The 27,725-nt window shown below is 34.4% G+C and overlaps 1 protein-coding gene across 1 annotated transcript; it reads left to right on the top strand.

The window, feature by feature from the left end:
* The first annotated feature begins 4,242 nt into the window (after nucleotides 1-4,242).
* Nucleotides 4,243-26,131, top strand: HNF4G (hepatocyte nuclear factor 4 gamma). Its single transcript, XM_072951665.1, has 10 exons — nucleotides 4,243-4,378; nucleotides 7,387-7,558; nucleotides 10,468-10,562; nucleotides 13,236-13,342; nucleotides 14,905-15,060; nucleotides 18,041-18,128; nucleotides 20,141-20,293; nucleotides 20,413-20,649; nucleotides 21,615-21,737; nucleotides 26,010-26,131. Exons 1-10 carry the CDS (start codon nucleotides 4,243-4,245, stop codon nucleotides 26,129-26,131), a joined length of 1,389 nt encoding a protein of 462 aa, XP_072807766.1.
* The last annotated feature ends 1,594 nt before the right edge of the window (nucleotides 26,132-27,725 follow it).

Raw genomic sequence — 27,725 nt, 5'->3', positions numbered from 1 at the left:
AAGAAGGTACATTTTAGCCTGCAAGCCATGAGATCACATTGAAGAACAGTAACATTGTGCTCAGCTTAAAGAACAGATACTACAAGTGACCTCTGTTCAGAGTGACTTTCAGTAGATCATAGCTGACGATATATATTTATATTTTTGGTTGTAAATTAAGTTTATGTATTTCTACTTTAGAAAACATATGTTAGTCATTAGAAATTACTGTCTTAGGAGTTAGCATGAATGTTTGATGATTTTTTTCCCAATTAAACTTTTAGAAGTTAACTTAAAATTACTCACAAATTTATGTGGAATGTAGGGGTTAGTAACAGAAGTCCCATTTATTTAAGGATAATTGTTTCTGTATCACCGAGGCATAAAATTAATACTTTTTTTCTTATAATTACTTAAGCTTTTAATCTAACGTAGGCTTAATTAATTTAGCCACAAGAAGTACTTGATGAAGCAATTATGAGAAGCTCCCTAGGCTTTTGATCTATCCCTTTCATAAAAATAACTGGATTCTAATATCAAAATATATAAACAAATACAATGACTGTTTTTGCATTTAAGTTTTATAAAATTAAATTGTATAATTTTATTTTGTTTGATTGTGCCAAATGACATGTTTCCAAAACCAAAGTTACTAAATTATGAACATTCAACAATCACTATTGAATGGAAAACACAATAAAATACCGAAGAGTGTGATGCTGGCTTTGATTATGATGCATAATTAAAAATCCAAAAGTAACCATGACTAAAATGATTTCTGTGACATTTTCTTTTTTTCCTCTTATCTCTTTATTTCTTTTCTTTCTCATCCTCCTCATTGTCCTTCCCTACTCCTCTTTAAGCAAACAGAAATATTCTGAGTTAAGCCAAGTTAATTTTAGAAGTAGAGAAGAGGGATTTGTCATAAGAAGGAATAGAAATTATTTTTTAAATACAAGTTATCTCATGTTAAAATCAATACAAGAGAAAATCTAATTAATCTCTACTTAGCCAGCTCTCTGCATTAACTCAGGTTCTCAGCTTCCTTAGTGGAAGATACTAGTTTCCAGGGTAGGCTGCCCTTCCATAAGCAGAAGGCATCTTTAAAAAAAAAAAAAAAAGAAAGAAAACGAAACAGCATTGATTGTTTTATTTTGTATTTCTCTGATTACTAATAAGGTTGATATTTTCCCATGTTGTTCAATTTATTTATAAATCTTTTTATTTTATTTTATTTTATTGTGCTAAGAGCATATAACATGAGTGCTACCTTTTTAAGCAAATTTTCAAGTGTGTGATATTGTTGGCTGCTATAGTGTTGTACAGCGGATTTCTAAAGTTTATTCATCTTGTTTCACTAAAATTTCATACTCTTTAATAGTAATTTCTTATTTCTTCCTCCCCCTGGCCCCTGACAACCACCATTCCTCTCTTTGAATCTATGAGTGTAACTGCTTTAGATTTCTCATATTAATGGAATCGTGCAGTATTTGTCTTTCTTGCAATGGGCTTATTTTACTTATCATAATGTTTTTAAGGGTCATTCGTGTTGTAGCACGTAACAGTAATTAATTCCTTTTTAAAGCTGAATAGTTTTCCGTTGTAGACCACATTTTGTTATCCATTCATCCATTGATGGGCATTTATGCTGTTCCCATTCTGGCTCTTGTGCATAGTGCTGTAGTGTCCTCTGACCATCTCACCAACTTTATGTTGCTCTCAAGGGTCACTTATATGTGTTACCTCACATGTTAATGCCATTTGCTCTTGTTAGTTCATAATTTACTTAGAATTTTGCATAATTTAATGAAATAAGAGTGTTAAGAGAAAAAATTTTTTTCCTGAAAAACCAAGGGAAATACTTTGGAAGTGAATAAAAGCAAGCTGGTTAAAATATACTAAAAATTTCAAAACAATGGAAAATTCTAGAAGGCTTTTGTATTCCAGTTGCTTTACAGATACCTTTAACATTTTCCTCCACTTAAAAAAAATACTAGAAATCAAAGGCAGTGTATGGGATTTATATATTAAAAAAAAAAAAGAATAAAGAATCCCAAGCTGTAGGTTCTTAGTCAAATAAAAGTTCTTGGTGATCCAACAAAACAGTAGCAGTCATACATATTAAATGGATACACCATTTCTATAATTCTGTTTCAATTATTTTATTTGCTTAACTAGTTCAGTAAATTACCAATTCTAGAATTCAAGAAAATAGAATTTCTAGTATACTTTGTAATTTATTTGAGGAAAAAAAAATAATGTAAAGAGAATCTTTTTCTCTATTAGAATTAGGCTGACTGGATTCTGCAGGAGTTTGCACATCTAAATATTGTTTGGAAGACAGACTTGAGGAGCTATGCCTGCTATTTGGATTGGCTCTATCTTCTGGAAATTCTGAAGTTTTTACTCAATAACATGAACAAAATAATTTACAGTAAAGAACATGGATGAGAAACAGGTTTCACCATGAAAGCCAGCTCTGATTAACTGCTAGTGGCTACTTGAGGATCTGTGCTGAGATGAATTTAAAGCCCCTTCCACTTTCGAGTGAAGCGCCCTGGTCCATGGTGAGGACACCCACAGGCACAGGATGGAGCAGACCAGTAAAACTATGACAGCCTTATTCTTCTGAGCTACCTCCACATTTCTCTTAGTGTTTTGCAGTCTTATAAATGAATGGTTTTCTACGTATTTCTTTTCTTCTTTTCCTTCTGTTGAGGACATTCCCATTGGCGACATACCTGGGCATCGGTTAGCCACTACATTAATGAGAAAGATTGTGGGCTATGCACAATGCACCGTTATGGTTGACACTGGAAACACAGCATGTCTTTGCGCCTCACCACAAATGAGAACCACTTCATTCAAATGAAAACCACAGGATTTGCTTGCTGTACCCTTGAAAAACTGAGTAACTACAGTTAACTTTCACTAAACAAAAGCAGTCCCTAAAATTTATCCCCCAAATACTATCCTTACAATTAAGAGTGCTACAGAATATGAAGGCAAGAGACCATTCCAATGATCAATATTTAATTTAGTGAATTTAATTTCAATGAATCTGGATGCTAAAATGACTCCCTGCTATTTTCACCATTCTTCACATGGCTTTGAGTTTATTTTAAGAGGCCAGTCTTCCCAGATGAAAAATAGAGTAATTTTTAAGATACCATAGTCACAAGGTTTATGGTATTAAGAAAGTGAATAAGAAATATTACTTGGCAGTAATCTTTAACAAATGTGGAAAATGAAATTCTGACTTTTTAATGTAAATGTGGCTGGAATTATTTCTTGGAAGAGAAAATCAATAAACATATTCTCAGAAATAAAATATAATCTATGAATATTATCTTCTAAATGTTCCCCACACTCTAAATGCTCCTTGTCACATGTACACATAAAAGATACAGTGTGCTATATAGATGTTAGATATGAGAAAGTTGATGATGCAAATGTGTAGATCTGCACACGTTAGGGATAATTTTATTTTGGTTTAATGCCTAGAATATAATTGGCCAGGAGTAAAAAGAAATGAAACCTTATTCATATAACAATTATTTATCCAATGCCTACAACATGCTAGCAACTGTCTGGTTCTGCCCTTGGGAAGTTTACCAACATGCAAAGGACAGGCTCGTAGGTTAATAGCTGAAGAGAATTTGTCACAGGTCATATTAGGGCTATGCCCAGGCTTCTACCGAAATGTATCATAAATCCCTGTCATTCCCAACTTGTTTTACCCCAGCATAAACCAAGTTAGCTTTATTGTACAGATAAGAAAACTTGAAATTATTAAGTGCTCATGTTAAGTGTTAACTTACAGTCTTGACTTACCAAATCTATAACAGTAAAGCAAGTCCCACATTTTAGAACATGTGGCATGTGATTTCAGCCACTCAAATGGGATAAACCATGCTATAATTACAGTTTACAAGCCGGACATATTCTCTTTTCAATGTTTAATCCTCTTAATGACATTATTTATTTTTTACTGGAAACCAATTTAGGAAATCATGTTAGTCCACTAAGCACTTCAGATAAGGTGATTCCACGAAGCATTCCAACATTATCACAAGGAATTGCTTTCGCATGCCATAAAAGAAAAAGAAATAAGCAGAATATGGCCTGCTGAAGGAGTTTACAGTTTTACAGCCCCTCCCACTGCAGCACATAAGTCACTCAGTTACAGTTAACTTTGGATTATCCCTCCCAGATTGAAAGCCAGACAGTCATCACGCACTCTGGGCCCGTGGTGCCACTTTTATGTGTGTTTCTAAATCAATGATGAGGGTATCGGAACCAATGCTGGACATGGACATGGCAAATTACAGTGAAGTTCTGGACCCAACTTACACGACTCTGGAGTTTGAAACTATGCAGATTCTATATAATTCAAACGGTGAGTTCTCATCTGCTTGTAGATAAAAAGTTAAGTATAATGAGGGAAGTAAAACTGAGCCTCCCAGGTGGTAGCTCCGTGGTTTATTACTGGAGTATTCAGGGCTTGCTTTTTAAGGCCACAGATCTGAGGCTTTTGCACTTCATCACAAAATTTAAATTAACAATGCTATGGCTATTTTATGTTTGAGGCAGAAAAAGCTTAGTTATGCACAATAAAGTCACCTCCGAATTCTGTCATGGGCCAGTTAGGTAAAAAGAGTAGTTTCAGCAGTTATTTTATTTACTGTAAATCACAGTAATAAGTAATATTGGCAGGTTGGCTGTAAAGTATATTTTCTATGCAACATTTAAAATGACATATGGAGAAGTTTCTGTAGAACACTGCAGAGTTTTACTGGATGCCTCTTTTCATTATTCCAGTTCCAATTGCTGTTGCTGAGAAACTATTTAAAATTCTATCAAGTTTTTGCACTGAACACAAATATGAAAATAAATGAAGGTTTATATTATAACTGCACTTGACAAGCTAATGTTTAGCCTCACAAATCTCTTGGTATTGTAACATTTTAACTTTAAATAAGACATGACTTGTTTAGGGCTCATGTCTTTATAGAATACAGTCACTGTTGAGTTTGAATTTAGATTTTTTTTTTCAAGTAAAAGTCTTGTCCAAGATCAGTGATAATTGTTAGAACTCCTGAAATCTACTAATTCTGTATACTTTGGAAAATGTGTGTGTGTGTGTGTGTGTGTGTGTGTGTGTGTTGGGGACTGAGAATGTATCGTGTACTCAGGATATCTTAATGTTCTACTATGCTGTACAATTTCAGCAACTGTCATAGCTGTTATGTTTACAATAAACAATAATAACTTACTAGTGGGAAGATCTCTAAAACTTTTCAGAAGATGAATTCTGAAATTTTAGCACAAAAGAGTTAAAATGAATTTGTAGTGCTACCACTAGGAACTCACTATTTTGAATCCTTATGTGTAGACTTGACTAAAGTTTTAATAGAGTATTTACCTCAATAGAGTCATACATTTTTTAAAGACTATAGATGACTAAATAGTAGGGACAGATTTACCATAAATATTTACCAAAACAATTGACTTGTATGGCTCCTTCCAAAGTGTTGTCTATCTTGTTTTCTTGTAATAATGTGTAAGTTTCTTGTTAATAATATGTAACTATGACAGTAAATTGGAAACAAGAGTTGATTTTTTTTTTTTTTGGTATTTCCATTTGATCTTCCAAAACACAATCAATCCTAAACGCTTCTAACTGCCATATATCTAATATCTCTTCTGTTTATATTACCAAAAGAAAAATTCCTAGCATTTAAATTCTATACTGTCACATGATTAGCCTCAAGAATATCCTCATTAAAGATTTTTTAACTTCATGAAATTACATATGACAATATTTGTCAGCTCAAAAGTATTTGTAAGTAGAATGTATCTTTTGTTACAGAATGTAATTGGGACATGATAGTCTTTGATTTTATCTTTTGTTATATTGAAAATATAACAATGAATTTTTATCATATTTATATTACTATAAAATTATGATGAATTTAAGTTTATAGTGTATTAACTTATATGTTCAGTATCTTTTGAGTACATGGAGATTTTTAAATATGTAGTAAACAATATTAACTAATTTAAGAAATATTTAAGTAAAAATATCTATGTTGATTTCTTTAAGCCTCTTTTTCAAAACTATTAGTGCCCACTTCATGCTAGGCATAGTTCTTAGAGCGGGAAAGCAGAGGATGACTAAGACAGATGAATCCTCTGACATCACAAAGTTTATTTTCTATGGAGAAATATGAGTAATAAATGAGCAAACCAAAGGATAATGTAATTTCAGACAACAAAATGGTTATTCTGAAATATAAGCAAGGTTCTAGGTTCTACTTGAAGGGCAGATGGGAGGTGACTTAAATGTGTGTTTAGTATGTTTTGCATAAAATGTGAGATGTGAGCAGAATCCGGATAGCCAGCTTGAAGAAATTCTTGAGGAAGCGCTTTCTTTCCAGGCAGAAGGAACAGCAAATGTAAAGGCTCTGAAATGGGAACAGACTTCAAGGGAAAAAGAAAAAAGAAAAGAGGCAACATTACTGGAGAATAGTGCATCGGATGAAACTAGTACCAGATAAACGGAACAGAGCGGTGGGGGTCGGGGGAGGGACTTCACTCAGGGCTCTACAGTTGTCAGCTTTATTTTGTATCTAAGGGTTGGATGCAGAAAGCCAATATGGTGTGAATTTCTTATGCCAAGAGTACATTGGGGCGTTAGGTAATAAGCAGTAGAGAAACAAGGGTGGAAGTAGAGAAATTAGATAGGAAGCTAGTACAATAATCCAGGGGAAAGATTATGGTTGCTTGAATAAGGGTGGCCATGATGAAAGGGTGAAAAGTTGTGGGTTCTATATGTATTTTAAATATTAACTTATTACTGGAGTGGATATGAGCAATGAAGGAGAGAATTCAGGGAAGTTTCCCAGATTATTGGCCATAGGTACCAGACGGTACCATTGACTGACTAGGGAGGATTAAAAGAAGCACGTGTTCTGGGGGAAAAAAAAATCAGAGTTCTATTTTTGATACCGTAATTTGCAATTCTTATGAAACTCCAAAGTGAAGTTGTTAAATAGGTATTTGGGCATTTCAGACTAACACCCATGGGAGGCATCAGAACTAGGAATACAATTGGGGGATATTTTCATCATACAGATGATGTTTAACGTCATGGGACTAGATGAGGTTCCCTTGGCAATGAGCGTCATTGGGGAACTGAGCCCTATGGTATCCCAAAGTTTAATCGTCAGAAATGTGAGTGGGGAGATTGGGATGGACACTGACAGAAGCAGCCAGTGGTTCAAAGGAGAGCACTGGTGTGGGGCTTCCAAGAAGCCAAGGAATGACTCTTTCCAGCCTATGAGTGATTTATACAAGAAATACTGAGTACTAACTGGCACTCAATTCATTCTCTTTCTTTAACAGATAGTTCTGTCCCAGAGACGACGAGTATGAATACCGCAGATAACGGGGTCAACTGTCTGTGTGCCATATGTGGGGACAGGGCTACGGGAAAGCACTATGGAGCCTCGAGCTGTGACGGGTGCAAGGGCTTCTTCAGACGCAGCATTCGCAAGAGTCACGTCTATTCCTGCAGGTACCTGACGTGCTCCAGTAGGAAGGTTACCTTGAGAGGTGTTTCAGAGTGGCTTGCATGAAGCAAGGGAATAAAACTCAAAGCTTTCATGTTTCTGTAACTGTAAGAACAAAATGTGTAAACTTCATTAAAAGTGAAGGTGGGTATGTATGCAGATGCATTCACACAGGTGGTTCTTTTTATGAAACATCCTAGACTTACAACACGTACATAAAAACAAAAATCCATGTACTTACCACCCAGCTTAAACCAATACAGTTGAAGCCTCTGGAAGACACCTCGCCCATCACCTCTTCTTCCTCCCCTTTCTCCCAGAGGTAACTACCGTCTGAAATGTGGTGTTTGTCTTTTCCTTATTTTTATTGTTTCACCATGTGTTCATATACCAATAGACATTTTAAAATCAGTATTTAAATGGTTTCACAATGCATGTATTTTTCCACATTACTGCTTCTCTTTTTAGCATCACATCGGAGTCTTAAAATTATAAAGGGGCAGATAGTTTTTGTAGCTTGTTGATGTTAATGAATAGAATAAAATTTTCAGTTCTAAAATTTTAAATGTGATTCTCATGCTGCAGTTTTGCTGTTGAATTTTTTTGGTCTAAAACTTATTTTAACTATATGGTATGTGTCACATGCTTCTAGCAGGCTTTTTAAAAAATAATATCTAGTCAACATTATAGCACAATGTAGGATTACATAGTTCACCTTGAGTATTCAGAACGACAAGTTCTTGCATGCAGATTACATCTGTGTTAAATATGGGCTATTAAAAATGACTGATTTTTGCAGAAAAACATCTGTGCTCGCTCTGTCTCTGAAAGTCACACATAGAATTGTTAAGGTGTTTTAGGAGGAAGTTGGATGTTTGGGAAGAAGTTAACTCTCACAATGTGATGCCATTTGACTTCTAGGGCTGTGGGAAAAGTTAATATAAAACTCCCAAATATCTAACTAGTGTCCTCTAGTAATTTTTCTAGGAGAGCTTAAAGTAAGTTAAAAAATGTAAATCATCCACTTTAAAACCTTCTTGGTAAACAAAAAAGAGTGTATTCTTGCTTTTCTTTTACAGCCCAACTAAAGAGGTTATAAAGTAGATCAAGTAGATTTTCATCAAACGTGTTTTCTTTGATTCCATTAAATACTGAGTGCTTCCAAAAGATTAATAATTAAATACAAAATAACATGAAAACAATATTTCTTACAATGTTTTAAGTCATGTGTTCCGTTGAAGGTGAAATACACATGTATATAAAATGCCCATCCAGGCAACTAAATCCAACAACAACTTTCAAATAAGAGTCAGGGAATGTCAGCACACAGAGCTCGCAAGATTTCCCCTCTTACTGTGTAGGGAAAAGTGGGAAAGACATGTTCCCATAGCAACTTATGGAAATTTAATACAACAACATGTATGGCTTTACTCTTACCACCTTCCCATCATCAATACTTCTGCCAATTTAGCTGCCTTTACACATTTTGGTGTTAGGCAAATGTTATGATTTTCCATTTGGACAATATTATATTGATGTAAGTTGAGAGCCATAAAGTCTTTTTAAGATCAGGTTTTTGCTGGTCTCAGAGTCTTTTAAGTATACTCACATAAAAACCTGTGATGGGAAGTCCTCCCTATTCTGTAACTGTAAGGTAACTTGGGATGTTAAATAATATTCCCAGGTTCTATGGACAGTGAATGGTGGCCCTGGGAATAAAGCTCAGGTTTAATTCCAGAGGCTGTATTCTTTTTAATGTACAATTTAGTTTTCAGTATATTCGTAGAGTTGTGCAAGCATCAGTACAACCAATTTAGAACATAGCATCATCCTATAGGGACCTCTTAATACCCTTGCGTAGTCATTGTCCATTTCCTGTAGCTCCCTACCCACCAGTGTAGGGGAACTGTTTGTTTCTGTAGATTTGCCTCTTTCACACATTTGATGTATACGAAATTGTACAATAAGTGACCTTCTGCATCTGACTTCTTTCACTTAGATTAGTGTTTTCTAGGTTTATACATATTGTAGCATGTGTCAGCACTTCATTCTTGTTTATTGCCAAATAATAATATTACATTGTGTAAGTACACCACATTTTGTTTATCTGTTCATCGGCTGATGGGCATTTGTGTTGTCCCCACTTTTTGTCTCTTACGAACAGTGCTGCTGTGGACATTTGTGTACAAGTGTTTGTGTGGACATATGTTTTCATCTCTCTTGGGTATATCCCCAGGTGTGGAGTTGCTGGGTCATATGCTAACTCTTGTTTAACTTTTAGAAGAACTGCCAAACTTTCTTCCTAAGCATCCACATCATTTTGTATTATAACCAACAATATATGAGAGGGCCAGTTTTCTCACATCTTTGTCAACATTTGTTTTTGTCTGTTTTTTCTGATTATAGCCATTGTAGTGGGTGTGTAGAGACCATACTCTCAAGACTGTGTTCAAATGTCTCTTGATATGTAATTTGGCATTTAGAGTAAACTCCAATTGGATGTGAGGTAAAATGAATAGAGGAATACTTAAGTAGAGAAAAGGATGAAAGTGCAGAGGAGTGAAGTTCTCATAGATTCTCCTTCGCACTGAAACCATTTAGCAGTACACATTAGAATTTATATACCAAAGATTATTAAACTAGGCTTGGCTTTCATGGCTCTTGCTAGAAATGATCATGGATATTGCCCAAAAGTGAGATATCATTCAGTTTTGTTTTATTATAAAGACTGCACAAGAGGTGAGACTTGTTTTTCCATGTACATGCTGATCATGAAATTGGAAAAGTCGTAGTTTACTGTTCTTATACATTCTTTCTGTTGATCCAAATTTGACCATACTTTAAAAAATCTATTTGCTTTTTTTGATACATAATAATTTTCTGCAAACTAACATATCTTTGTTTGATATTACAGGTTCAATCGGCAATGTGTTGTTGACAAAGACAAAAGGAATCAATGCAGATACTGTCGATTAAGAAAGTGCTTTAGAGCAGGCATGAAAAAAGAAGGTAATGATATACAATATAATGATGATTAATATCATCGATGAAAAGTGTCACACACACACACATTATCATTTAATCACAATAATCTTTACATGAGTTCTGATCTTCCTCAATGAAGAACCTACATTTCCTTGAGTTTAAGAATTTGTTCACATACATACTCAGCTCATAAGTGGTGGAGCCAGTCTTTATTTGGTGATGGTCTGATTTTATACTGTTCTGTCCACTAGTGTGTTCTCTCTGGCAACAAAATTATTGCCTAAACAACACTCCAGTGTCTTGTTCAAAAGATAAGTGGTGAAATATATTAAAATAGGATGCAATTATAAATGTATTTTAAATCATTTTTATTCTCAACAACAACTGAGTATCTTTATAGATTTCATAAACATTCAACTGAACATTGACTTTTCATGCATTCATTTATTTATTTAACAAATTTATTGAGCACTGCTGCTTTCCAAACACTGTTCTGGGTGCCAGGGTTTCAGTAGTGGACAAAATAGTCAAAATCGTCCCCTCTCAGGGTGCTTATATTCTATTCAAGGACAGAGACAATAGACTAGATACTGCATTTTAATGGGCACTAATTTCATTTTGAACATAATTCAATAATCTGGTTATATTATACTCCATTCTAACTATGGTTAATTTTGCAACAAATGTGTTTAGCACATTTAAAGTTTGGCAGGGAATGGCTGCAATGAGATTTTGTGCTCAATGAGTTTTGCCACATGCTTAGGCCTATCACGTACAAAGAGATACTTTTCAGGACGATTTCACACACCACTGAAAAATTAAATTAAATCTAATAACTATACTACAGACATGTAAAGAATATCAAACCTATCTTAAACATAGTTTTTTTTCCTATGTCACTCAATATATTCAAGAGACAAAAATTTCATGTTTCATTTGGGTGCTGGTCTCAAAGTGAAGGCAGATTAAAGTTCAAAAATTTAAAGGAGAAACACTTTTTCATTTCAAAATAACTTATTTCCAGTGGCATGTTTGGTAGCTTATGGGATTAATTACATACTTTGTCAGTCATCTCCATCCGTTTTTACTTGAACCCCTGCTTCACTCCTACAAAAGTACAGGCAAGTCTCAATTCTGTGTTTCCTTTAAGAATTTTACAATTTGTTAAATAAAATTATTTTCAAAAATAGTGAAATTATGTTTTGAACTGTTCATAGAATAATGCATCAATTTTTCCTAAATAGATTAGGAGGGAACTTTGAGCTTTCATAGCAGATACATTTCTCTTATTTACAGTAATCGCATAATATTAAGGTTAGACGGAAACACATATAAATATGGTTTTATGATAGCTGCAGGAAGATTACAAATGTTTACAATATCTTTTAGTATTTTTCTAAAGATTGATCAGGTAAATAAAATTCATAAAAGTATAGCTTACATTTTAATTTTTTATATCCACATTTATACTTCCAAATGAGCCAACTTAGGCTGAAAATCAATGACAATATTTTTTTAAAAAGGGGGGGGAGTAATCTACCAGTAAATATGAGTTCAAAATAAAATATTAATGGTTCACTCCAACTAAAGATTACTCACTCTTAAAAGCAAGAAGTCTGGTATTTTCTTTTTCAAATTAACGGAGTTGATATTTAATAGTAAGTTTTGGTTAGATAGTAGATTTTGACATACAAATTGGTGAATTTCTTTAATAAAAGAATAATTACAAAAAAATTCTGACAGTTTTGTGTTTTCAGCAGAATTGGGTAGAGCATTAATGCAAATAACTTACGGGCTACAAACTTTGTTTTCTTTCTTTATGGTTAAGAGAAGATCATTTTACCTTTTATGTTTTGAAATCCAACTTTGACATCTGACTTACGTTATTCTTTATATAGCAAATATTCAAATTCATACTCCCCTCTCACTCTTTCTTATATTTAAAATTTTAGTTTTCAATAAAAAATTGGGGGCTGCACATGATTCTTTCTTCCTTCTGAAAGAAGCAGATCTACCTCTTTCTTAGAAGACTTTTATGTAGTACCTAATGTTTCTCCATTGTTCCAAAATGTTGATTTTCCAATCTCAGCCTTCTAAAGAGAGACCCCTACACGCTGCAACTTTTGTTTTATTGTTTGTAAACTGTCCCGAGAACACTGTTTCACAACAGATCATAAGATTGCAATCCTAAAATCATCTCAACTAAAATAAATTTATTTTCCATTTTTGCTAGTGTTTTAGAGGAAAAAGAAAAATGGGAGTTTCAAAATGTATGACTCATATTTTCTGACAGTGAATACACTCTTATCTTTGACCTGGTCATTCTCACAGGCGATACCCTTCCTCTAGTTATCTTATGGTTTTATTAACTTTGAGAGAATGGAAAACCATCCTATTAAAAATACAGCATGGCTGAACTGGCTGACCCAACACTTTGTAACATGCATGCCATCATGAAGTCCCAAAAGGCAATATTTTATGAGCTCTAGTGACAAGCCTGGCTCTTTCTACTTTCAAAAGTGGTACAGAATGAAAAATATCTTCAGTCCTACTTTTCTCCCTGCCTATACCCCCCCTCCCAAGTTGTTTTAGAAATATCCCTTCTCTCTTTTTATACTATTTTTTTTACTTCAAACTGTATATTCTGATATATATTGAAGAGAACTGACCAACACATACTGCGATTTTTCTCCCCAGCTGTGCAAAATGAACGTGATAGAATAAGTACCAGAAGAAGCACATTCGACGGCAGCAACATCCCCTCCATTAACACACTGGCACAGGCGGAAGTTCGGTCTCACCAGGTACTGCTGCCCCAGTGTCCAGCCCTGTTTATTGGAATCAAATGTTTATTTTAGGCATAAAGCAAAAATGATTTAAGTTCATTCAAATGCACTCGTTACTCTAATTCATTACTCTGTTCACATTCAAGAGTTTTACTTTTGGAAATATTTCTGGACTGTTGACTTAATTTTGACTCTTCCGGGACAAGTTCCTGTTTTTTAGATAGAAAAATGATAAATGATGCATTTCAGCCTAAGATTGTTACAGGAAAAGTGTGTTTACAAGGTTGATTTAAAATCCTTAATGTGTAACACAGCGCTCTGCGGGCAGGATCTTGTTGTGTTGGTCAGATCTGTAAAGTCAGTTACCACAGCTTTGGGGGTGTTAGTTGAGATCTATTGTCAGAGACTTCTTCCTTGAAAATGACTTCTGGACTCGGGAACTCATCTTGGCACCTGCTTGGGAAACAGGTATTTAAGGGAAGAGCTAGAATTTGGAAAACACATGAGAAAGCTGATTATTTTAAATTTCTAGGGTGAGAATATCAGTTCTAAAGTCAAAAAATATATATAGCTGATCAGTTATATAAATAAAAGTAAATCCCTTAAGAATAAAATAAAAGTTCAGAAGAAAGTTTATTTTGGCAGTGCCCCTATTAGAAATGTTAATGATAATTTTTCCATTATAAAGCAAATTATGAAATAGCTAACTATTAATCAGGTCCTATAATGAGTCAGTGCAACTACTTTCGTTTTTGATAACACAGGGGTAATATGATGAGGTTAACATCAGCATTATCATCATCGTTACTTGAAGATTACTTGATGGTCCTATAAAGTATTTGGAGAAGGGCCTCAAAGGAGCTGTGAGGAAATACACACACACGACAGGAAGGCACGGACACACGTACACATGTTCAACAATTAAGTTCATAAGAACTGTTAGAAAGTGATTTTTTTCAGCAGAGGAGCATTTGAACACAACTTATATTTTAGACAGCTCAAAATTTTCTGTCATTTTAAAGCTTTATACGTTAAGGTTTTCAAGGTGCTGAGTCAGAGGTTGGTGTCTTAACTTTGGGTGGGCTTCCGTGGAATGTGGCAACAGCTATCGTCTGGCTTCTCCTCCAAATCTCTTCCCGTTTGTTTGGTAAACTTAATCCATGGAAACTTTTCTTCATAGACTACAACAAATTAAAGATGGACTTTCTTAATGGAACTATCTAACCTTTTAACTAAAAATAAAATCACACAGCGTATTTCATGTGGATACTGAATCTCTCTTTGTATAGTCTTTTTGAATTACAAACCTCTCCAAAAGTGGTGGTACCTTCTTTTACAGATTTGGCCAATAAAATAAGATACTGCTCCCAGACTAGGGTTCTAGGCAGTGAAGGTTCTTAATCTAACTTGTACTAATAGGTATTTTATTTCTCAATTTTAAAATGTTCAGTACATTTCAGGATACTGTGACGACAGTGCCACCTTCAATGGTGTTTACTTGTTGCAGTCACAGAAAAAAGAGAAGTATTACTCCTACTACTTTAAATAATAAATTAATATAATGCTCTTCTTGATGCCAGATCTCAGTCTCAAGCGCCGGTGCAAGCACTGACATAAATGTTAAGAAAATTGCCAGTGTTGGTGATGTCTGTGAATCCATGAAACAGCAGCTCCTGGTGTTGGTGGAATGGGCTAAATACATTCCTGCCTTTTGTGAGTTACCGCTAGATGATCAGGTATCGTTTAAAGAAATTCTGAATGCTTGCAAAAAAAAAAAATGGTTTTTGAACTTGGCTAAGTTTTTGTGTTCTTTGAATGACATTTGTAGTAGATTTACTACATTTGGCAGTGGTTAAATTACCTTATGAGAAAAAGATTGGTTTTCTTGTTCATTCATCTTGTTCTGTGAAGAGGCAGACTGTTTAAATTCTACTTTAGGGGTCTTAACAAATGTATCGATTGGATGAGAGTTGATCAAGCCAATGTTCTTCCCTCTTGGAGTTTAGAAAGGTTAAGTAAGGGAGAAAGCAGATAACTGCCATTGTGAGACGAAGTATTAGAAGAGTAAACATCTGGGAAGCAAATGGTAAACCACTGTGTCTTGGTGTTTACTGAAGGTGCGTATAAAATTCCTCAGAAATACCAGGCCACTTCTAGACAGAAACCACACAAGGTTGTGTTGATACCTTTGTAGGCGCTTTTATGCAATTAACATATACAATTTTGCCTTTCATGTTGTCAATTTTATTCTAGCATTTACTATATAAAAATTATAGATCTGGTTAAAAAAGAAACTCTGTAGACTTGTACTCTGAAACCTACAGAAAATACAGAGAATTCAAATACAGTGATCTTTTTCTAATATGTATATATATTCATATTTTGTCATGTGTACATTAAGATTTTTAATCAATAGCTAAAAATTTTAATTTTCTAATTAGACTATAAAGATTAGATTGTTAGTTTCAGAACCATTTTAACTCTTCTAGATAGATATATTTTGAGGACGTGAATAATTTGAAAACTTCCAGTTTCCCCCAGACTGAACAAAGCATTGTATGTAATATAACCAGTGTATATTTTTACACCTTCTGACCAGTGCTCTTCATCATCGATACACAAAAAACAAAGAAACAATCAAAGGGAAAGGTGCATGATTGTTTAAAAATAAAAGAAGGGCAAAATATTTACACAACCAGAAAATAAAAGTGATCGCAGGAAGTTAGCAGTTGTATTTCTAGGAGAGCATTTCACCTGGTGACAAAAAGAAAATGCTGTGAAATCTGAAATCATTCTTAAAATGTTCTGTAACTCCCTTCCTGGTGTGAGTCATGGTTATTGACATATCGTAAAGATAGCTTGGCTCAGAAGGTTATTTCAGAGTGAATAATGCTAAATTGCTAAAACCTACTTGTCTCACCCCAAGCCATATAAGGAGGGTGATGTTATTTATCAGCTTTATATTTTTATTATCACTCTTTGAAGGTTGCTGACACGTATGAAGACAATGATTTAAAAATTGGGAAATTGAAATCCAGTAACTTGTCAATGTTTTTTATTTATTAACTGACACTTCAGTGTTAACAGTTTAACATTGATAGCCATGGACTGGTGACTGTCTATTTAGGTAAGGCATTAGGGAATTAGTTTTCACTTGCATTATATATTACATTATTTTATTCAATGCTCTCAGAAACTCTGTGGCATAAGTTTTATAATCTCCACTTAACAATTTTAAAAACTGAGCCATAGATCACTTAAATTCACTTAGTAAATTCATCAAACAAATATTTATTATGACTATTATTCAGTTTTAGGAACTATGAGTATTTGGCAGTAAATATACAGATTACATCACTATCCTTGTAAAGTTTGCACTCTACTTGGGAGAGACAGGCAATAAAAATGTACAGATTATGAGTAAGTTAATTCTAGGTGGGGATACGTTCTATAAAATGAAATAGGATGAGTTGTTAGAGAATGACTGGGGGTGGAGTGGTAACAGATACTTTAAATTGGGGACCAGAAAAGATTTTTCCTGAGACCTAAGTGGCAAGAGGCCAAGCTTGTCAAGATCTGAAGAGAAAGCATTCTGGGTGCAGGGACAGCACGTTCAAAGGCTCTGAGACAAGCAGGCATCATGTGCTTGGAGAGAAGTGAGCCAAGGATGTTGCAAGATAGAACCAGAGACGTGGGCGGGGGGCAAAAATCATTGAGCCATCACCTCATGTGAGCCCACAGTCAAGGTGTTTAGATTTCATTCGAAGGCCATCTTTACCCTCACCCTAAGAAACCAGTGAAGAGCTTTTTGAAAAGGAGTGATATTAACTGATTATTATTTTACAAATGTCATCTTAGAAGCTCTGTCAAGGAGGACTTAGAATGGAGGAACTAGAAAGGAAGCAGGAATACCTATTAGCTCTTTGGAAAGCCAGGTGAAGTGTGGCCAAGGCTTGCACTGAGGCGGCAGCAATGGAGAAGCAGTGTTAGGACTTGCTTGGATGCTGGTGCCGTTTACTAAGATGATGACGATGTTGGAGAAGCATCACTCTGATGTGTTAAACTTGAAGTGCCTCCTATTCTTCCTACTGGTGATGTTCAGCAGGTAGTTGAGCTCATTTGAGAGCTTAGTGCAGAGTTAAAGTTTCAATCTAGAGAGCGTCAGATTCCTCCTCCCTCATTTCACTGTATCGCAAGTCTTCGCTTTGTTTTAGTTTATTTAGTTTACTATGTGTAAGAGATTGTGTTTTACATACAGTTTCTCATCGAGTCCTTGTGACTTCATTTTGAGATTTTTATCACTATCTCCCTCAGATAGGTGAAAACAAATGAGTCCCAAACATACTGGTTAACTAACCCAGGCTTAAACAGGTAGTAAGTGGGCCAAGGCAGAATTAGAACTCTGATTTGTTTGACTGTATTTCATTCCCAAACATCATTCACTTCCAAACACTTAACTGTTCTGTTTTTGTTCGTTGGTTGGTTTTGCTGCTATTGTATTGACTTGTCAGTTTTTGAAATTTTGAAAAATAAAACTCTGTTGACATGCTAAAATAGAAAAATAGAAGGCTTAATGATGGCAAAAATCTATGAATATTACACTTTTTAAAAAGAGTCTTAGGCTTAGTGAACACTAAGTTAATCATACTCATATTATACAATCTTTTAATCATTATATTTTATACTCAATTGTTAAACTTGGAATTTTTCATTAAGGTGGCACTGTTGAGAGCTCACGCAGGGGAACATTTACTGCTTGGAGCTACAAAGAGATCCATGGTATATAAAGATATTTTGCTTTTGGGTAAGTTTTTTTTTTTAATTTGAGAAAAATTATGCATGCTTTAGCCTTACACGGTGTCTGGTCTGTATGTATCAAGCATTCATAGACACAGAGAGTGTTGTCCTTTCACATATTGATTTCATTGGTCAGGTCCTCACTCAGGCTCTATTTTTTCTTGCTTTTATTGCAAGGAAGTTCAGAGTGCATTAAGATTTAAAGAGAAAAAAATAGATAGATGTTGCTCAATAGAAATAATATCGGGGTACGTTTAAATCATATCAGGACAAAGAACGATTTGTGTCACCATCTGGTGGAGTCCCAGTATTGTTTCGTACACCCTCAATGTCTCCTTAAAAATTGTAGTGTGCATTATTTTATACTCTTTTAAGGAACATGTTTATCTCCTGTGATATCATTGCCCACGATATGCTACAAAATTGCAAGTTAAAAAAATTTTTGGTGACACTGCCTGAGAAATTCTGATAGTTAACGAGCAGTGCTGACACAGGGAACAGTAAGATGGCAGGTGGAACGGAGGGGCAGATGGGATAAGACACAGAAGAAACACTTGTGTCTCCATGAAGTGCTCCAATCCTCCACTTTATTTATAAAATTAGCTTTCCTGTGAGAGAATTGAGATTCCTCTAATGCTTATTAGCTCTGCCTCCCTCTGGCTGTGTAAAATAATGACTAAATTGTCCATTCTATTTTTGTGATAGATATTTCATCCCACAGTGTAAATAAATTGAACATAATATCACAATATTTATTGAGGGCTTACTCTGTAAGATGCATTGCTTTAAGTGCTTGACATGTATCTACACACAATCTCATTTAATCCTCACAATAACCCTAAGGAATGGGTACTAATATTTTCAGCCTATTTTGCAGTGGAATAAATGAAGGCAGAAAAAGTTCACCTAAGGTCACAAAGTAAGTAAGGGATAGAGCCAGGATTCTAAACCACGTAACGTGACTGCAGAGACTGAGATTTTAAGCTCTATTAAACACACTCTTGTATTTTTAGGACCGCTACAATACTGTTCTCCTTGTAAATCTGAATACAATATACATAGAAAACAAAATGTGTTTACCACATAGTTCTAAATCCTTTTACCCTAAATAATTAGGTAATTTAACTTTTCATAAGCAGAGGCGGGGCTATAATTTTTTTTAATACATTCACACATGTTGTTATACTGAAGAGTATCTTTGCCTGCAGTGAAAGAACTCAGAATATTCTGCTTTTCATAAAACCAGAAAATAAAAATTTAGCTATTATTTTAGGGCTATAATAAGCTTCCAATTTTCCAATATTTTAGAAACTGTAATAAAATATTCATCATATTGTAGCCAGAGAATTTCTAAGGTAGAATGGTCTTTAGGGATTTAGTGGTCCAGCTTTCTGTCCGATTTCTGAACTCCCTTGAATTCATCTCTGTAAAGTGATCATCACATCTCTACTTAAAGAAATCCAGGAAGAGAGAATTTACTACTTAATGAGACAGCTTATGGGAATACATACGCTAATTTTTAAAAATCGTCTGTTTAGACTTGTTAGAATTGTGTCTCAATGGTTGTTAACCTATATACACCTAGACCACTAAAGGAATGCTGTTTTTAATTTACCATAAGCAAGAAAGATTCTTTAGGTTTTGTATTATGCTCATTAATGAGTAAGGCACTGACAAATAACTGACATAGTGGAAAGCTAATCATTATATCTTGTTTCTCCCCTGTCAATTATTAGCTTGCTATTAGTCTGTACTTTAGCTTTATCACTAGTGACCCAGGCTGTTAAAATGCATGTGATCGCATTATCAACGTTATTGATCCTTTAAGTGTTCTTAAGTTTTTCTAACACAAGTAGCAATGTTATTGAGAAAAGAAGTACTAATTCCTATTTCTTCAAGGGAAAATCATTTAAAATATTGGTTTGTAGTAATTTAAACAAAATTGTAATTTTTTTGTATGTATGCAGAAGTGATTATGATTTTTTTTTAAATTTTTAATTAAAAAAATGTTTTATCTAGGAAACAACTACGTTATTCACCGCAACAGCTGTGAAGTCGAGATCAGCCGTGTGGCCAACCGGGTTCTAGATGAGCTGGTCCGACCATTTCAAGAAATTCAGATTGACGACAATGAATATGCTTGTTTGAAGGCAATTGTATTTTTTGATCCAGGTTTGTTTCCAAAGTTCCATTAAAAATAATTATAACGAAAGTGAAACTACCTTTTTAATATTAGAGTCTTTCACACTCTAGTGAGAGAATTTAGATTGCCCTTTTTATTCCTTTATTAGACGCGAAAGGGCTAAGTGATCCCGGGAAGATTAAAAACATGCGGTTCCAAGTGCAGCTAAGTTTGGAGGACTATATCAACGACCGGCAGTACGACTCCAGGGGCAGGTTTGGGGAGCTGCTTCTGCTCCTCCCCACGCTGCAAAGTATCACTTGGCAAATGATTGAGCAAATACAATTTGTTAAGCTTTTTGGGATGGTTAAAATTGACAACCTACTTCAGGAAATGCTATTGGGTGGTGAGTACATTTAAGAATTTCTATTTTATTTACTAGCATCACACTACAGAACTTCAGAACAAGTTTGACCTGTTTAAATTTTGTCCTTGACAAAATGAACTCAATTTTTTACATTTAGAAAGTCTGCAAAACAAACCCACTAAATGGAAACAAAAATACTGCAACATATTCAAACATCCGTTCTTACTAGCTTCCACCATCTTTACTCTACCTGGTCCCTCTTACCTCAATTTTTAGATCCTTCCAAATATGGTAAATTGAAATATATTTTCTATTTTTAGTACTTCTTGGAGTATATTACATTTTTCTATGCTTTTTTTCTCCTCTAAAAGCTCAAGGATGTTGGAATTGCAACATAACCAAAATATATATACAGCAAATGCCTTAAAAATAAACACTCTGCTCCTGAAATAATTAATTGAGACAACACAATGAAAAGGGAAAAATGAGATTTCATTGCTGCAGTAGCTGTCAAGAATAACCTAAGAAATCATTTATTTTGCTTTCTGATCTAGATTAAATTTCCCTGTAAAATTGCTTTATTTTAGTTTAGTTTAGTTTTACTTTTCGTTTTCTAGTGCTTAATGTGTTTTTCTAATGATATCTTTCTGAAATAAAAGTTGTTTATGCTATTAGGGTGATCCCAAATACTATAAACCTGAGGTAAGTGATTCTTGGAATTGCCTTAACAACAGGCAGCAAACCTAATGATTCCAGGAAACCACAGAGAAGGTCCATTATTAATAGACAAGATAATATGATACAACATTAATTTAGCCCACGTACAGTGAAAGCTGACATTGTCTTTAATATGGCAGTGGCTCTATTAATATATTTTTGAATTCCCAAAAAGCACTTTACAAAAATAGCAATATTCAAGCTGTCAATCAAAACACTTGTTGCAAGGTAGACTCGCTGTTCCTGATTAAGTATCACTAACACGAGCATCTTTTTATCTTCTGTAGGTGCTTCCAGTGATGCTAACCATCTCCATCATCCAATGCACCCACATTTATCTCAAGATCCATTAACTGGACAAACTATACTTTTGGGTCCCATGTCAACACTGGTTCATACAGACCAAATCTGTAAGTATTTGGACTACTTCTGAATAATAATATTTCTTAAACTTAATTACCTGAGGAAAAGTGAAATTTGGGGAAAGCGCCTGTTAGTAGTCATAAACTGTAGAAATTGGATATAATTTCTTCTTAAGACTTAATTGTGGGAGATTGTGATACTTAGCAAGTCACTTATTCTTCTTGGAGCTATGAGTACCTGAGTCTTTCAAATTTGTAGGTTTGGGAGCACAAAAGATCACACAGGCAGACCTAGCTTTGCCTGGTAGGGCAGGACCAGAAAAATGACTCTGCAAGCTGGAATATTTTGGAAATGGAAAGGAATCTTAATTATCAATGGGAAAATTATGATTACTTGTGATCTTTAAATATGTTTATCAATACATTAAGAACTCTTTATAGGTTATAAATGTATAGGAAGACTAAAAATACAATAATAATAATTCTAATTTAATTTTTAATTTAGTGTACTAACTTATTTAGTACACTGTAATTTAAAATATTAGAAATGCTGAGAATTAATGTGTTTTATTTCTGTGTAAAAAAGTCTGAAGAGTACTTTGAACAGTGCTTGCCACCTTCTCCTCCAATAACTTACAAGAGGAAGTGAACATGTTTGATGAATTTTCCTCTTCTGGAAGTTTGGGTCAGCTTCCAACCTTTTCTCCTTTGCATTTTCAAAGTCCTGAAGTATCTCTGAGAAACCATTTGATGTGACTTTTTTGCCACTTTCACTTCCTCTGGGACCTCTTTACCCTTTTCAACACAACTAGTTTCCTCATTTATGTTTACAAGTTTTCCTTCAGTAAGTTCTTGGCTTCATTTTTAGGGACTCAAACAATGGCAGTGTCAACATTCCCATGGTCAGTTATTCTGTAATTCTACTTCTGTTCGATTTGAATTTCATTTCCAGCATTATCATTTTTTTGTTTCTTCACTGCACATTCACCACTTTTGGTCGGTTCTCTTTCAGTTGTCCATTTTTGCAAATTTCGTGTGGAGAGACAAGGAGGCGACACAGCTTCTCACTTTGTTGTCAGTGTGTGAACTGAACGAACTATGTCCAGTGACCAATCAAGGACAAATTGAAAGACATGATGTGATTGGTCCCTGATCAAAATACACGTCTATTATTTAAGTAATTATTTGTAGACTGAAGAGTTAGCAGTGAAGTTTGTATTTATATAATACTCACAGGTAATTTGAGTTACCATGCTAACTGAAATTTGAACCATGTTTTCAAAGGACTGATGCTATTTAACTAAACTATAATAACTGAAATTGGTGCGTATCAGAATTGTCCTTGGTCTCCCTTTAGTTCTTTGGAACTAAAATGATTATATAAATACAGGGATTGGTAGTAGCGAGTTAATCTGATATCATTGAAGATTTAACACAGATTTCATTCTTGTAAGTCACCCCGGAGATTAAAAAAAAAATCTCTATTTGACAAAGCATCTAGAATTAATTGCTTCTAAATTTACACTAATTAATCCCAGATTTACCTTTGATCTGTTGCCTCTAAACACTAAACCAGCTACCTCACCAAGATGCCTTGAGTTATTGTGGTATAATTATTATGCATACCAGTATTTCCTATTGAATTTACAATAGCCCTTAATAACTAGTTACAATGTTGTTTTACCCAAGTGTTCAGTGCAATGTGACAACAATGTAGTGAGTACCATCTGACTGTTACCTAGTGGTAGGGAGAGTAAAAGCCACAGAAATGCATGCTTACCACTGCTGTCCTTTAGAGACACACACTGAGCAGATCTGTGTAAACTGTCTGAAACACAAGGTTCTTTGAGTACATGACCAACACAGAAATGTTGGAAAAAATACAAACGATGTATAGTACAGCACACTTAATATGGGCCCCAATGTACTCGAAAGACATTAATTTGGAATCTTTTTTTTTTTTCTGTCTTGAAGTATAAGTGATTTACAGTAAGTGTAACTTATTAGTTTCAGGTGTATAACAAAGTGATTTAATTTTTTTACAGATTATATTCAATTTAAAGTTATTATAAAATATTGGCTATATTCCCTATGTTGTATATTACATCCTTGTATTTTATCTATTTTATACCCAGTAGTTTTTAACTCTTAACTCCTCTTCCTCATCTTGCCCCTGCTCCTTTTCCCACTGGTAACCACTAGCTTGTTGTCTGTCTCTATGAGTCTGTTTCTGTTTTGTTATATTTATTAATCTGTTTTGTTCTATTGTTTAGATTCCTCATATAAGTGAAAACATACAATGTTTGTCTTTTTCTGTCTGACTTATTTCACTAAGCATAATACCCTCCAGGTCCATCCATGTTGTTGCAAATGGCAAAATTACATCCTTTTGATGGCTGAGTAATTACATATATATATATATATATATATATATATATATATACACACACACACACACAGCACATCTTCTTTATCCATTCATTTGTTGATGGACCCTTAAGTTGCTTCTATACCTTGGCTACTGTAAATAATGCTGCTGGGAACATTGAGATGATATATCTTTTCAAATTAGTCTTTTTGTTTTCTTCAAATATATACCCAGGGCTGGAATTGCTAGATCATATAGTAGTTCTAGTTTTAATTTTTTGAGGAACCCCCATACTGAGACCATTCCTGCAAAGCAAATGTTACCATTTTCATTTATTTAATAGTCAAAAGCAGAGAAAGGCAAGTCCAATACCATACCAAAGAGTCTATAAAGTCATGTCTCTTAGAGATCAGTTATTCATAAACTTGGAAATAAAACACATTAACATTACATTAAACACTGTAGGCATCAAGTGGCAAGAAAGTTTAACCATTCTGCTGAAGGTTGAAACCTTTACTTTTTAAATGTTAGTTTTCTAGTATTTTAAAAGCATGTTTGCTAACCCTAATCTTTTTAGAATCACATCATCACACTTTTTATTTTTATTTTGTCTCTTTCAACATAATATTTAAGAGATTCATTTTGTAAAGGAAAACTTTGCTTGTGCTCATGTGGAACAGTTTATATTTTACACGAAGCAAAACATTAAACACAAGCACACACCAAAAATTGAGGTCACGCATATTTTCTTGGTCTTTTACAGTAGGCTACTGCAGTATTAGATTCATCCTAAATATCTAGAAATAATTTTTTAAGCAAATTTGGTGATTCTTTTGCAAATTCAATTATATCTAAAAACATCGTTTCTAACTAATTGCTAATTCACACTTAAATATATAAAGTTAATATATTAAAGAAAACCAGGCAAAAAGGGACCATTCTCATTTTTGTATAGAATATTTAAAAACTGTTTGGAAGAAAAAAAATCTATAAAGTTTGTAATGCCTCCGACTGATCATCAGACATTTTCTATTTGTTCCAATAAATACATGGAATAATAATGAATATGACTGCGGGGGTATTTCACGTTTTTCAGAATTATAGAATGACTCCTAAATTATTTTGTGATATGGTAAAATTTGCAATAGGAGGAAATGCTGTTATAGACAATACAGTATTCAAACTGTAACTGCTTTTTTTTAAAAATTACTCAATGCTCTTTGTGTTGGGGGAAAGGACAGCCAAGTATAATTGTAGAAAATTATTCTGAAGTTACAAAGTCAGTATTTTTTTCTGATGCTTTTAACTACAACATAGATTTCAAAGCCCTTGAAAAGTTACCTTTCCTTAATTTTTTTATGTCATCTCATGTTTGAGTTAGTGAAACCTAAGCCAAATATGTTTTATTTGATGTGCTTTTATTGATTGCAAGTACTATAAAATTTGTTTTCTAAATTTGGGAGGAAAACAAGCTTTCTGTTAATTCTTTTCTTTTTTAAATTAATTAATTATTTTGTAAATAATTAATTTTTTAAATGGAGGTACTGGGCATTGAACCCAGGATCTGGTGCACGCTAAGCATGTGCTCTGCCACTGAGCTATACCCTTCCCTCTCTGTTAATTCTTTTTATTTTAACTTTTTTTCTGCTGAGTTTGTAAGAGAATCAAATGTTCATCAACACCAAAAGGAAAGGCTGAAGACACCTTCAAGTGACTACTGAGAGTTTTAAGCATGAATCTATTCTAGTTTAATGCGTTTTGGGGAGGTAAGGTGGGAGCGCATCTCCAACAGTATGTCAGTGACCATATAAATTATTATAATCACTACTTTATACATGATCTCTTAAAAACTTACCCAAAATAAAGGAATGCATATTGAAGTCATGCAAGATTTAATGCGATGGGCCCGGGTGACTGTCACCATCACACAGACTTCTTTGATTCTTTTTTAGCAACTCCTGAAACGCCACTTCCTTCCCCACCTCAAGGCTCTGGACAAGAACCATACAAAATAGCTGCAAACCAAGCTTCGGTCATTTCACACCAGCCTCTCTCCAAACACAAGCAATTGTGAGAACACGTTTACTTCTGGACGGCACTGCAGAAATGTGAAAAGGTGTTGGCCTTGCGATATCTCAGGATAGCACTTTTGGCAGACCCTTAGCCAAGGCTCCTTCATGGTGCTGTATAAGGTGGAATCCCGTTTTCTTGTTTATATGCTCACGCCGTTTGTTGTTGCTGTTGTTTAAAACCTTTAGACGCAACCAATGTATATCTGAGTTTCTGTATGTTCATATAGTATATGTTTTCCAACTTCCCTTGTACTGTGCCTGAACCAGTGGAATCTTATGTACTACTTTCATTTGTTGTCTTATTATTAATTTAAATCTGTAAATAATTGCTTTATGGTGATGTGATGCGGAACTAAGCATTCTTTTTTTTGACCGAGAACAGTAGATCAGAAATCCCAGATTCATATTAAATGAACCAACTCTTTAAATAAATTTTAAACCTTGCAAACTTGAAAAACAAAGCAGTTGCTGTAGAATACAGTGTGTTTCTTTGAAGAATCACTTAAGGATATCCTGTGGCTAAGAAGCATCTTTTTGGTCCACAGTTAAATATTGCCTATAATAAGTTTAGAAAATTATAAATAAGCATTCCAAAGATGCCTGGGTATTCCTTGAAATCTGCTGGTATTTGAAGATGTATGTTAAGATAAAACATGTTAGTTTTAACAGATAGGATACAAGCTAAACTGTAAAAAAGAAACTCTTAAAAAGAGTGGCACAACAAAAACAGACATTGTTTCCCTCTCCTCAGTCAGTCTAGAAGTTGTCATCCATTGATTAGAACTTAGCAGGTGCCCACATCTAGTTCCCAGGGAGGCCCGGAGGGTAGTCTTTGGATAGAAAGCCCTTGTGCCAACTAAAACTGAACGTGTCTGGGCTTCGGATATTTGCGGACAAGTTAGCCATCTGTCACACGTGTTGCCTCATTTCTTTTATAAATAAAGCAAGCTTTAGCTTGGAGGGGTTAAGTCACGTAACCAAAGTTCATCAACCTAAAGAGTAGGAGAGCCACATTCAAGCCCAGGTCTGACTGACTTTGATGAGAAAAAATCTTTGGTTGTAAAGCAAATGTGAGCCTCTTACTATGGTTTCTAAATATATGCAATTGAACGATGATTGAATATTACCCATTGTGTTACCTGTAACACAGGTTTCCATGTAAGTAATGAATGTAAATTTGTTTCAGAATAAGAAACCACTTCTGTACTTTCGATGAGTCTTCTCTCTGGGAAGTACGAAACGAACTCTTAAACAGATTACAGAAAATAAAATATATACCAGGTAGGCTATGATGAAAGCAAAAACAAATTTAAATCACGGACTCAGCACGTTTTCAAAAATCCAGTGGGCTGAGGAGTATAGTTCATTGGAGACAGAAAAAATGATATTATCTAAAGCTGGAGCTTATTTTAAAACAGTTAATGATGGGCTGCTTCGAGAAACAGTGATATCTCTCTCTCCTCTCTCTCTCTCTCACACACACACACACGCACACACACACACATACACACACAATTTATTTGCTGAAGCAGGGAAAAACTTTTAGGAATTATTGTATAGGAAGGGTTTCCCAAGCTGCAAGAGACTGAATTAAAT

Source organism: Vicugna pacos, chromosome 29 (genome assembly GCF_048564905.1).
Source record: "Vicugna pacos chromosome 29, VicPac4, whole genome shotgun sequence".
Lineage (NCBI taxonomy): Eukaryota > Metazoa > Chordata > Mammalia > Artiodactyla > Camelidae > Vicugna > Vicugna pacos.
This window is presented reverse-complemented; position numbering and strand designations above follow the sequence as displayed.

Bases quoted from the DNA above. Each gene is read 5' to 3' on its own strand.
- HNF4G (XM_072951665.1), top strand. From the start codon at position 4,243: ATGTGTGTTTCTAAATCAATGATGAGGGTATCGGAACCAATGCTGGAC. The intron at 20,294-20,412 runs GTTTGTTTCCAA...TTCCTTTATTAG, and splicing joins AATTGTATTTTTTGATCCAG to ACGCGAAAGGGCTAAGTGAT. The intron at 20,650-21,614 runs GTGAGTACATTT...TATCTTCTGTAG, and splicing joins TCAGGAAATGCTATTGGGTG to GTGCTTCCAGTGATGCTAAC.